Source organism: Lactuca sativa, chromosome 1 (genome assembly GCF_002870075.4).
Source record: "Lactuca sativa cultivar Salinas chromosome 1, Lsat_Salinas_v11, whole genome shotgun sequence".
NCBI classification, from domain to species: Eukaryota; Viridiplantae; Streptophyta; class Magnoliopsida; order Asterales; family Asteraceae; genus Lactuca; species Lactuca sativa.
The window spans coordinates 3,911,449-3,921,225 of record NC_056623.2 but is presented as its reverse complement, the minus strand read 5'-3'; the positions used below and the strand labels follow the sequence as shown (position 1 = coordinate 3,921,225).

General features: G+C 30.6%; 1 protein-coding gene across 2 annotated transcripts; it reads right to left on the bottom strand.

Moving 5' to 3' along the window:
• Positions 1-2,309: 2,309 nt before the first annotated feature.
• LOC111910767 (uncharacterized) lies at positions 2,310-6,048 on the bottom strand. Of its 2 annotated transcripts, none has more exons than XM_042895583.2 (5): positions 5,738-6,048; positions 5,234-5,284; positions 5,069-5,151; positions 4,765-4,967; positions 2,310-2,520 (listed from the first exon to the last, which is right to left on the bottom strand). In XM_042895583.2, the coding sequence occupies exons 1-5, from the start codon at positions 5,944-5,946 to the stop codon at positions 2,461-2,463; spliced, it is 606 nt and encodes a 201-aa protein (XP_042751517.1). In that variant the 5' UTR covers positions 5,947-6,048; the 3' UTR covers positions 2,310-2,460. The 2 variants fall into 2 exon arrangements, with proteins under 2 accessions (XP_042751517.1, XP_023762359.1); XM_023906591.3 differs by having other exon boundaries at positions 5,234-5,305; positions 5,738-6,044.
• Positions 6,049-9,777: the final 3,729 nt, after the last annotated feature.

Here is a 9,777-nt window from a genome sequence, read left to right as displayed (position 1 = left end):
GTTGACCAGTTTGACTCTCTGGGGGTATTTTAGTAATTTGGAAACTAATGGAAATGGATTATTGGTGGATGTAGGTGTTTTAGTTTGGAGCTGTATTTGGGAAGTTTGACATTATCATCCCGAGCTACTTGTGAAGTGAATTTTCCTCACTATACTCAAGGGTCGAAGGCACCAAGGCTATCCCTTTGGATTGTTATCCTGCTTTATTGCTAGTGTGATATGTTAGATCAGTATCCTAGTAGATAGGATGTTATATGTGGTTATGATCAGTTAGATCGGTATCCTGGTAGATATGATGTTGTTATGCTTAGTGATCTGTAGATCAGTTTGTCTGTCTGTAGACTGTTATGTGATTATCTGATATATGCGTACACGATTGATTGTGGGTTGAGGCTTATTTGCTTATGCGGGAGTCTGCAGACCAGGGCATTCCAACCCAGTGGTTGTGGGTCGAGAGTACTCCATCCAGAGGATGATTGGACTCATAGAATGTGGTCATTCCAACCCGATGGTTATGGGCCGAGGGTATACCATCCAAAGGATGATTGGACAAGTATTATGTTGGCATTCCAACTTGATGGTTGAGGGCTTGGGGCATTCCAACCCGATGGTTGATTGGGCCCATAGTATGCTGTTATTATATGTGTGTTACTTGTGGTGTGGGTATTTTAGGGGAACTCACTAAGCTTTGGGCTTACAGTTTTTGGATTTGTTTCAGGTACCTCAGATGATCGTAGGAAGGCGAAGGCGTGATCGTGCACGTCCTCACATTTTTATGCTCTTGATTTCTGGGATACTCTGATGTCTAAACTATTTTGAAAACACTTTGTAATAACTTAATGGTTTTGAATGGTTGAAAAAGTTTTAAATTTTCTTGAATTTTTGGATGTTACAAAGATCTTCTGTAGAATCGTTGTCTATTACTTTGTCAACCTTTCATTAAATTACACGTTTATGATTATTATCAAGAGTGATATAAAAAAATAAAAACAGAATATAATAAATAATTGAATAAAGCTTTCTCCATTAAGTTATAGCAATGTAGATTTGAAAGAAATTAATAATTAACTTTTATGCCTCGAATTGATGCTTATAAGATTGCAATTCTTCAGATAACTTGCTTAATTTTTCCTCCAAACCATGGACACACAACTCTGCTTGTTTTGCCCTTTCACCAGCCTCATTTCCAAACTCCAATAAAGCTTCATCATGATCATACAATGATCATTATTTTTCCCATTTTGTACACCGAGTCAACAAGTTACCATACTCCAAGGCCAATTTCTAATTCTCTTTTATAAACTTCTTGACAACTTGTGCATTCATGCTTGATTCAGCCTACGATGGGTGGATGACAACAAAAGAATCATTATCAATTATGACCTCTTTAGATATGTCCATCTTTCTTTTCATGGTATGACTGGATTACTAAATCAATAATGGAACAAAATAGAAATTTTCACAAAAAAATATTGCTTGTGCTAGACGAAAAAGAAGCATGATTTTTTTTCTTTTTTAATAATATTTTTTGTAATGTTATTTTAATTATGGAGGTGACAATTTTGACCAGTTTATCTAATTTCTGACTCCTCCATAACATACTCAAATTCAAAAAACAATCAAGACAAGGTCAAATAAAGCATTGAGAGGATGTTTGGATGTATGTTTCCAAAATGATAATTGCAACTTAAGGAATAGGAATCGGAAAAACTTAAGCACCTCATTATTTGATTCCGATTCCTTAAGTTACAATTATCATTTTGGAAACATACATCCAAGCATCCTCTCAATGTTTTATTTGACCTTGTCTTGATTGGGTTTTCTGATTTAGAGTATGTTATGGAGGAGTCAGAAATTAGATAAACCGGTCAAAATTGTCACCTCCATAATTAACATAACATTACAGAAAATACTATTAAAAAAGTAAAAATCATGTTTCTTTTTCGTCTAGCACAAACAATATTTTTTGTGAAAGTTTCTAGTTTGTTCAATTATTGATTTTGTAATCCAGTCATACCATGAAAAGAAAGATGAACATATCCAAAGAGGTCATAATTGATAATAATTCTTTTGTTGCTATCCGTCCATCCTAGGTTGAATCAAACATGAATGCACTAGTTGTAAAGAAGTTTATAGAAGAGAATCAGAAATTAGCCTTGGAGTGTGGTAACTTGTTGACTCGGTGTACTAAATGGGAGAAAGAATGTTTATTGTATGATCATGATGTTAAAGCTTTAATGGAGTTTGGAAATGAGGCCGATGAAATGGGAAAACAAGCAGAGTTACGTGTTCATTGTTTGTAGGACAAATTAAGCAAGTTATCAGAAGAATTGCAATCTTATAAGCATCAATTCGAGGCACAAAAAGGAACTCTTAATTTCTTTCAAATCTACATTGCTATGACTCAATGGGAAAAGCTTCATTCCATTGTTTATTATATTATGTTTTTCTTTTGTTATATCAATCATGATTTGTCTTTTTGTTGAACATATCCTCCACTTTTGCTTCCATTTCATCCATCTGCAAAAATAATTTTATATAAGTAAATAATTTATTTTTATGATATAAGATATTATACAAATTTTAATTAAATTAAATACCTCAATATGGATGATTGTAAATGTACAGTTATAAAAAGTGCATGATACAAATTGCTACGATTGTTAAACGAATAGAATTCTACAAACATTATTGTATCCCCATAATACAACGATCAGAATTTGATTGTATTTAAATAAAAAACTTAACATATTATCTCTCAATATTCAAAATATTCAAAAAAAAAATATTGTGTAATATTTTTTTGTTTATTATAAACTTTTTTATGTTCTGATCTTGTTTAAATTAATGTTTCATGTCAATTTTATAGCAATATACTTTTATTAAAACCATAATATATATATATATATATATATATATATATATATATATATATATATATATATATATATATATATATATATATATATATATATATATATATATATATATGCTTTCCTTCACGTCTTTTCTAAAAGCATAATTTTTCTAAGATTTTCCTTAAAAAAGGTCCCAGAGTTATTTTGTCGCTTGGGCTTGTGCACACACCCATGGGAGATACAATACAAAAGAATCTTTCTCAACTAATGTAACTAATTCAATTGTCTGTTTTTTGTTTTTGTTTTTAATTATTAAAACACAGTTGTGTTTTTTTATTTAATCCATTAATTTCAAACATTTTAAAAGGTCTAGCTTTTGCGATGTATATAACTTCAAGTTTGATACAATTTACCTAGATTATAACTAATGGACCATATGTTTTTTTTTTTTTTTTTTTTTTTTTTTTTGGTCTCCCTAGGGACAAAAGGTAATGATAAAATATCATGTTATGTGGTTTCAACTTTTAACATTATCATATTAAACTTTCCAACTATTTTTTTAGAACTACATATCAAATACCAAACATGTTAGACTGATTTGAAATTGTCAAATCATAAGAATATTAAACCAAAACAAGCATATCATGTTGTGATAACAAGGTTTTAGTAAAAGGTTATTGACTTAAACACATTATATGATTTTAATGGTTAGTCCAATAAATGAATGCTGAAATATTTGCACTAATTATTTGATTTTGTTTACCCATAGTCATTATAAGAAAACATAAATAGAATTAGCAATATGTATACGAAGACAATAGTTTTATTTTCATATAATCTATTCTAATAAATGAAGTTTTTTTTTTGCCATTTGTCAGTCACACTCTTATTCAATTTGTCAAATGTTATTTTGTGGTTATTTTAAATTAATTTTTTTCCGTATGTCATTTATGAGTTTTTATTTTATTAAATTTTACATAATATTTTAATGTAAAAATTACAACAAATATAATAATAAATGAATTTCAATTTCATTAATGAATTTACTTTTAATTTTAAAATTTTTAAAATTAAAGTTTATTAGTTTCTTTTGTTTATTTACTTAAATTATTTGTTTAAATTTAAAAGATAAAAACATTTTTATTATAATAATTCATTATTTTTCTTATTTTTTTTATAAATTCAAAGTTTTTAAATATTTAGATATTTTTATTAGTTATTTTTAAATTAACCCATATCATAAATACATCTGACATATAGTTATAAACATACATCACCCGATCATGTTCTTTTGATTTTTTAATCTCTTGATTTTTAGTACTAAGTAGCATTTTTTTTTATAAAGATAGAAGCATCTACATTTAATTATTTACTTGTATTGTTTAATGACTTTAATCACTAAATCTGACAAGATATACGTTTAATTATTAAAATCACATAATACTTAAATAACCAAAATTTTAAAATGTCATTGGTAGGTAGCAATTTGCATGTGGAATCCATTATTAGTTGATTTGTTGTATATATTTTTGGTAGGTAGCATTCATGAAGTCATATTATTATTTTATTAGCTATTTAACTTAAAGTATTATTTATTTTTTGAAGAAAGAAATCGTCTCATAATCGTATTAATTATAGTTCTTTTTAGCAAATCAAATCTTAGAGATCTATAAGTATATACATAAATAAATATTTTAACATAATACTAGCCGTTTAATCTGTGAAAAGTAGTTATAAATTTATAAAAAAGTTTAGAATAAGAAACATAAAAAACTAAAAACTTTAAAAAAGTTAAAGTAACTTTTAGATAATAATTTTTTTGTTTAAAATAAAAGTTTTAATCTCATATAATTACACCATAAATATAACAAATACCGAAAGAGGTAATAGTAGTAAGTACCATTACCTTATCAACTATATCAGAAACCATGTGAGCATCTTTGCCTATTTTATCAGCAATATTTTCAACTTTTTCCAAAGTTGATTTTAAAACACTGCCTTCCGGCAATTCATTTCCTATTTCATCCACGAAATGCTCCACCTTCTCCGCCATCTCTTCCACTCTATCCGCCACGCTGTCCACCGCCTCCTCCACCTTGTCCAGCTCCTCTGTACATGCATACCATTTTAATTACCCATATTTATTAATTTCTTAATCTCAAAATATATATCTTCTTCTTCTTCTTCTTCTTCTTCCAAAATGATTTTACCTTTGAATTTGGCAAATGGCCCCCATTTATTGGTGAAGAAGGGTACGATTACAGCCAATAGAAATCCAGGAGTCCATGCTGGCCTGCAAAATATAAATACTTTCTACCTGTTATTTAAAACTATTTAAAAAGAAAAAAAATATGATTGTATTTTAAACAACTGACCAAGAATCCGGCAAATGAATTCCGAAGGGGAGGAGATCTCCGATTTGGTCACTGGCATAGACGATAAACTCCCTGAGATTGTTATCTTTTTATATTAATCATACGAAAAAACATGTAATAACATTATTGTATTTAAAGTTCATATAAAAAACTAAACCGATCACTTTCGAATTATATATGTTACGCGATCATTTTTTGACCCGACTCTACTCTACCGAATTTGTTGGACCACTTGTGATGAGTATAGAATTCATTGATGATTAACATCGATGTATGTGATTCATTTGTTTTATCTTTAACTCTTAAAAAACATAATTATTTCAAAAAAAATAGTTAAATAAAAAAATTCTCGGAAAGATCGTTTCATTTACATTTTTTTTAAAATACCCAAAAAGTTTTATTGAAAAAGATTTCAATGCAAAGCTCTAAGAATTAGTTTTGAAGTATAAGATTAGTAAGATATATAGATAGAGAAGGGGTGGCCCGGAGGACGGAGGGACTTACATCTTTGACTTGGTACGACGATGAGAAATCTGGCTGCCGGAGGTGAAATACCTGCTGTTAGCGGAAGAGAAACACCCATCAATGGCGGTGAGTTTTGGGAGTGATACGGTGGAGATGGCGGTGGTGGAGGAGGAGGATGAGGAGAAAGGGTCAAAAGTGTTTTTATGGAGAGTGGTAATTACACTACAAGTGACAATGGCAGTTGCCATATTCAGATTCAGTAACTGTAGCTAATTCGTGTATCCTCTTTTATTTCATAATTTGTTTTGGTTTTTAAACACGATCAAGATCTGAAGCTACTTATAGCCTTATAGGTATGAATTAATGAAAGATGATGAAAAATTGAAAAGTTAATGGGGACGTATACATATATTAAAACGTGCGTATAAAAACTACCCACTCGTGCTGCACGATGCATAGAAGGTAGGGTTAGCTTAGTAATTTTATATGTTATTATTTTTTCTTTTTTTATCATTTCTTTTCTTTTGTTTCTAAGTGGATAAATTAACTATAGAAATCACAATTTGGGTTCTCGTCATGGTTTAATAAAATTAGATCAATATAGTTTGTGGAATTCACAAGGATATATAATTATTATAATGTTTTTGGGCTGTTCGGCACAGAGCGTTTGAGAGCTTCTAGCTTTTAGCGTTTGACAAATCTAGTTTTGCACTACAAGCTTCTAGTTTTTAGTTTAAACAAAACACTTAAAATCTAAATGTTACTTTAGTACTTTATGTAGCGTTTAACAAAACGCTACAAGCAAAAGTTACCCGCTACAAGCTAGTTTTGCCGAACACGACCTTTATAATTGGTTTTTGTGGTTATATTTTGTTGTATGGTTCTTTTAAATAGCATCATTAATATTGAACTATAAAATATATTAAATATATGTAAAATGATATTTTACCATTATTAGTATCTTTTTGTTATTTCTTTATTTCATCTCATTAAAACCCAACCACACTCACACCCTTTCCTTTTATCCCTGTCATCTCCACCACCCATCATCGTCTTGCCATGTCTTTGGTGTGTTGAAGGGAAGACATTATGGATGGGTGTGATCAAGCACATTGAAATAAGATAGATCATGCCAGTGCTCAAGCGAAGAGTATTTGGGGGTCGAAAGATGAAGTTGAAAATACGAGGGTGAACTAACATCTACGTCTCATATTTAATTTCCTTTCATTTACATACTTGGTATTGTAGTTTATAAAATGGTTAAATAACATAAGAGACAAAATTATGGTATATTGGTCATTTTAAAAATGATAACAACTCAAGGTAAGATTTAATGCGTAAAGAACTAACAACGCAACAAAATAAAACCATAACAACCAAGCACATAAACATTTTGACAGTTTTCTTTACCATTTAAATTCTGGAAAACCATAAGTACCAACTGTATAATTTTTTTCCTAATGTTTATGTTGATATTAGACAAATTTTCTCAAATGGTCCATGGGGTTTCTAAAAACGACACTTTCTAGTATATCTTCGGAAATCATTACATTGGTGCCTTGTGGTTTCAAAATCAAACATGATTACTTATTTTAACTGGCTTCGTTAAAAATAAAGGTTAAATATATGTGAAATTACCTATTTACCCCTTTTTATTTCGTTTGTTTTTTTTAACAAGGTACTCCATCCCATCCCTCCTCTCTACTACACACCCATCCTACCCCATCTCCCTTTTCTTCTTTCTCCCACTCTTGGTGACCACCTCACTTTTCACGAAAGATCCCCTTCACACCTAAAATCCCAATCTAATATAACATAACTCTAAACCACAGTGCACTGTACTCGAAAAAAAATAGACTGATTTATAGGAGTAACTAAGATGATTGAATTTAATTTAGTGTTTTTTGCTTCTTATACTCATATGAGTTTACGTAGATCACATAATGGACTTGATTATCTTGATATTAAAATCGCAAAAAGCAAGGTTTGGTTGTCTTGATATTGTAATAAAAAACATAGAAGTGAAAAACTTAAAACTATAAATCCATTTCATCGTTGAAATTGAATGTCTAAGGATATCTGAATCCATTTTTATCAACCTCCTTAAGAAACATTTGAAGAGAGATTATCTAAATCATGTGCAGTCCCATTTAATCACCAAATCATAATCATTTATAACCAATTACCTACCTAACCTAATTTACATAATAAAAAAACTAATCCATAAATATATCTCACGTATCTTGCGATCTCCATACCTAATTTACAAATTAGATAACCGAATTCGTCTTTCCCTGGCTACAAAAATGGGGTTTTAAGGGTAAATATATCATTTTACAAGTATTTAAAAACTATTTTTAACAGAGTTAACCAAAAAAAGACTATTTGTGTTTGATTTTGAAACCTCAAGGACCATCATTCTAACACTTTCCAAAGATATCCTAAGAGTGACACTTTTCAAAAATCACAAGGACTGTTTTTAAAGACAAAATTATATAAATAGTCCATGTCCGTGCTAATTATTTTTTTACAAACTCGATCTCCATGGTCTCTAAAACTTATGTAAATGGTCATTGAGTCTCTTTTAAACTACTTCTTACCCTTTCTCTCTCTTCTTCTTTCTCTCTAAATCAGATGAACATCACCGCAATTCCTAAAATACTCAACTTGTTCGGCAAAAGAGACCATGAGAAAAGAAGAAATGAAGGATAACCTAATGTCATTCTCTTCTTGAAGGAAACGAAGTTTGAGAAGAAGGAAGAATTGAAGAAACTCGTTGAGGTAAAGAAAATAGAGGAAGAAAAGGAGAATAAGGATATCCTAATGTCACGAGACATCTTAATCACCGTGTGCCACTTAGTGTTTCTTGACTAAGTCAGGCAAACTTCGTTACTCTAGATGTACTAACGACTCAAGGAAGCAAGAGAAACGATAGAGATAACTTTTAAAGTAAGAAATAAAGCTTCTTCGTATACAACTCAACTTCTTACAAGAGAACTTCTCGGTGGTTTGGACAAATGAGTCCTCCCCCTATTTATAGGAAGCTTACACCTCCTCAAAGAGAAGTTTCTAAGTTACGTACATTCTCAAGTATTCTACATTGTTCCTACAATATCTTTATTTAGATACAAAGTTCTATAAGGTTATATGTTATACTTTAGTGTCCTAGAGAATTCTAGGATGTTCTAGGTTCTTCAGGATCGTGATTACTAGTTCCACCGTCTTATGGATCGGTCCGAAAAATTTTGGAACATCGTCTTCTGACACTAAACAGAGGAAGAATCTGTGTTTTAGGACTTTGTGGTGATAATAGGAAACAACAAAAAGCATTGGGGGGGGGGGGGGGGGGGTGCAGCCACCGTGATAACGCCCTTACCGACCGACCACGTCGACAAAAACGCCATTGGCGTTATCCACACCGGATGCTATTAGTCATTTTTTTCATGACAAAATTACATAAATAGTTCCTTAGCCTTATAAATGTCATATGTTTAGTCCCTAACATTTTTTTAATTAAGATGGTCTCTATGGTTTCATTTCTTACATGGTTGGTCCCTAATCCTTGTAAAATGATATTTTAACCCTTTTTAATTTATTTTCTTCTCTTCTTTTATATATTCTAATTTTTAAAAAGGTGAAATAAAATAAGTCCTACCCTCCTCACAACCTACACCCCCCTCTTTCCTCCCATTATACCCATTTTCTTCCTAAACAAAATCTGATCAACAACAAAGATACACCAAACCTACAACTTCAATCTCCTTTCTTGATTATGGATGGGAAAAATCCAAATTGTGAAAACATTACATAAAAACCCACATGCAAATCTAGATCAGGAATGAACCTGAAAGATTCGAAATACATATTTTATCCCCTTCGTTACCGTTTTGCGTATGGTTTGATTTTGATGTGATATCAACATCCAGATATGATGTAGTTTGATTTTGATTTTTCATATTGTTTTCAATTTGTTTTACACTACTTTTTGAGTTCCTTTGTTGGTTTCTATTAGTTTAGCACAAAATTTATGTGTTTGAATATGTTGCTAGTGTGGGGAAATATGTACGAGTTTGAATATG